A 2,790-nucleotide genomic window follows, 5' to 3' on the forward strand; every position below is an offset into this window, starting at 1 on the left:
ACTACTGCTGTATTAAAATATATGTTCTCTATGAAACTCTATTACCAGTGGTTGAGTGAGGTAAAAGCCGCTGTCAATCACGATGTCCTCCAGCAGTTCTTGATCTGTGCAGAAACAAAGTTAAAATGGGTTAGGTGTGTCGAAGGATGGAAACGGAGTAATGTGGATTTCCATTAGTAATTATGTGTCTGAGTAATAATGATCCATATTAGTCCCATCTTTTGTATCAGGGTCTAATTATCCCTGGAAACCAACCCCAGCTCCTTCATTTGGAGAATGAGATCGAAGCACGGGAAATTACTCCTATCCATTAACTGGTAAAATATACGTGACGAAGGACGAATCCTTATCTAGTGATGAGAAAAATGTCTAGAAAAAAAGAGAGAAACAAGATTAAAACAAAGAGAGGCTCCTAGAGGCACCCCGAATGATAGTGATTTAATTTGAAAAGATAATTCAGTTAGACGGGGGGCAGGGGGGGGGGGTAATTTGCTGTGATTAAACACTTATTTGGTGCTTAATTAAAAGTAATCTGATTCTTCATTTGCCTAATTTCTTTCATTTATTGTGTCTGTGGTGAGTGGGTGTGTGCGATCGGAGGAAGATTGACATTAATGACATCTGAAAGTAACAAAGAGGCTGCATCTAAACATGATCAGCAAAACCAGATGTAACAAGCACACATGGGTTTCATATGACTGTATGAATGTTGTTATCTTCTTTACACCTGTTGCTTGCAAATAACGTAGTAGTGACTTGGTGGACACACATCTAATTTTACACTTTTATATTAAACAGATTAAGATTCTTATAGAAACTTGGGTCTGTTAAGTTTTTGCGAGTTTTCCTTCCTGGATTATACAATTAAACTTTGCTTGACCTTCTTTATCGAATCTGGACAGAAGTCTGAAAAAGGTAAGTGAACTGTGGTGAGAGCTGCTTATCGGATACTCATGGTTTATAGAGGTTTTTCATCCCCCTCCTTTGGCTGCCATATCATAAAAGCAGCAACTGTCTCACCAGCCAACAGGACGCTTTCTCTCTGCAATATACATAAAAACACACGGACTTATCTTCCATTCCCATCTGCGAACAGCAGGCTCTCCTTTTCAATATGAAGGAGACAGAGATCTAGTTTATCACATTAGGATTAAAGACTTCTTATTCTTGACGGACAAACCTCTGAAGCTGCGAATGAAAGGTGAGCACAGGCCAGAGCCCGTCCACTGCAACACCACGGAAACCACAGCCGCTGCTGTCAACTTATCGCAGCATCTCGAATCACGCCAAAAAACTGTACTCTGAGACTGTGGTCTCGGCCGAATGCACACTGGACAAACACACACATCAGCATGCAGTTATACGTCCACACACACACACAAACAGCCAGGAACACAAATAAATGCACATAATACAGCTTATCTTTAATGTATTAAACAAATGTATGCCATCAGCAGTGGTGTAATTCACAGCAGATGCAGGTCAATGGGGTTTACAACAGTGGTCATTACTGCAGAAGGCCTTAAAGATAAGCCCTGAGGCGCGATGGTTCGGTCTGTAGAGGTGATAGTCGTCCACGTGCTATAAATCACACAGGTTGAGTAAAACGCAGAGAAAATTCAGCTATAAATCACTTACAGTAGACGTCTTTACGCAGCAGATACAGCGGCTGGGTTTTACTTGTAAGACGGGACTTCTCAAATCAGAACTCCTGACTCCAGAAGTGGACTCGTCTCAGTCCTAACACCAGCAGGAGGCGCCAGTCACTGCAGGACTTGTTTTGAGGTTGTGTGCTTCCTGGCGTCCATCCAGGGATTACACAACGAGTGGTGACTGATGGTGACTGTAGTCAAACAAATCCTCAGTGAAAGAACCAGACCTGAATGCGGCCGCTCCTCTTCAGCCAGGTCTTTGTCTCAGTGTGTTCCTCACCAGTGCGCCCGATTGAACATTAATCTAACGGTGGACCAGCCAACAAAAGTTAAACAATCACCATCGGACTAAAGAGCAAATCTATCTTACACAAGAACCTCCTGCACAATTTAATATTTCCCAAAGTTTACTGATCTGATTGTGGTCAAGGACAAAAATGAGTAAGAAGAAAGTCCTTCTCTCTCACAAAAAGTGGTCCAAATGACCTTTCAGTCATCTGACAGCCCGGTTGGACAGTAAGAACAATGAGGAGGAAAGACTCAGAGGCCAAAAGGAAAGAAAGAGGGACTCAGGAAAGGAGGAGGTGAAGAGGACGGTGTTCTCACGGCCAGCGGCAATTAAATCAACTCAGTTTCTACCAGTGAAAACTCACACAAACATCACGTAGTTCAACCTCTGCGCATTCCTCAAGCACCGAGAAGGAAACCTCGACAACGTAAACTGCCTCTAGGTCACTCAGATATGAAAGAAAAAGGCCTTTTGGAAATCGAAAGGCCCTGAAGATATAAAAAAAGACAGAACGAAGTGAAGGAGGAGATAACTCGCTTTGGCTTCAGCTGTCTCTATGAAATGTCACATCTCCACCTCCACATTGTATCGACAGACAATCACAGCAGCAGAGCAGTGTGTGTCCTCACCGATACGGAGCTTACTGAGCGACTGTTTTCTTTTGAGCAGATAAGAGACATAATCACAAGATCAATACCAGAGCTCATTGGCATTTTACGCCGCGTGTTTTTCGCTGCTGAAGCACTTCTTCTTCACGTTAAGCTCAATTTTGGATCAGTCTTTTGTGTGTGTGCGTGTGTGTGTGTGTGTGTGTGTGTGTGTGTTGTTTGTGTGTCTGTGTGTGTGTGT

At 42.9% G+C, this 2,790-nt stretch overlaps 1 protein-coding gene across 2 annotated transcripts in view; it reads right to left on the reverse strand.

Annotated features, from left to right (window-relative positions):
- Positions 1 to 2,790, reverse strand: part of LOC118333203 (putative methyltransferase NSUN7) — a 19,203-nt gene that overhangs the window by 13,618 nt on the left and 2,795 nt on the right. For both annotated transcript variants that reach the window (XM_035668746.1, XM_035668748.1), the window contains exon 3: positions 46 to 104. In XM_035668746.1, the coding sequence (XP_035524639.1) occupies positions 46 to 104 (59 nt within the window). The remainder of the gene's footprint in view (positions 1 to 45; positions 105 to 2,790) is intronic.

This window comes from Morone saxatilis, unplaced genomic scaffold (assembly GCF_004916995.1).
Source record: "Morone saxatilis isolate NCDOM2014 unplaced genomic scaffold, NCSU_SB_2.0 Contig22, whole genome shotgun sequence".
NCBI lineage: Eukaryota > Metazoa > Chordata > Actinopteri > Moronidae > Morone > Morone saxatilis.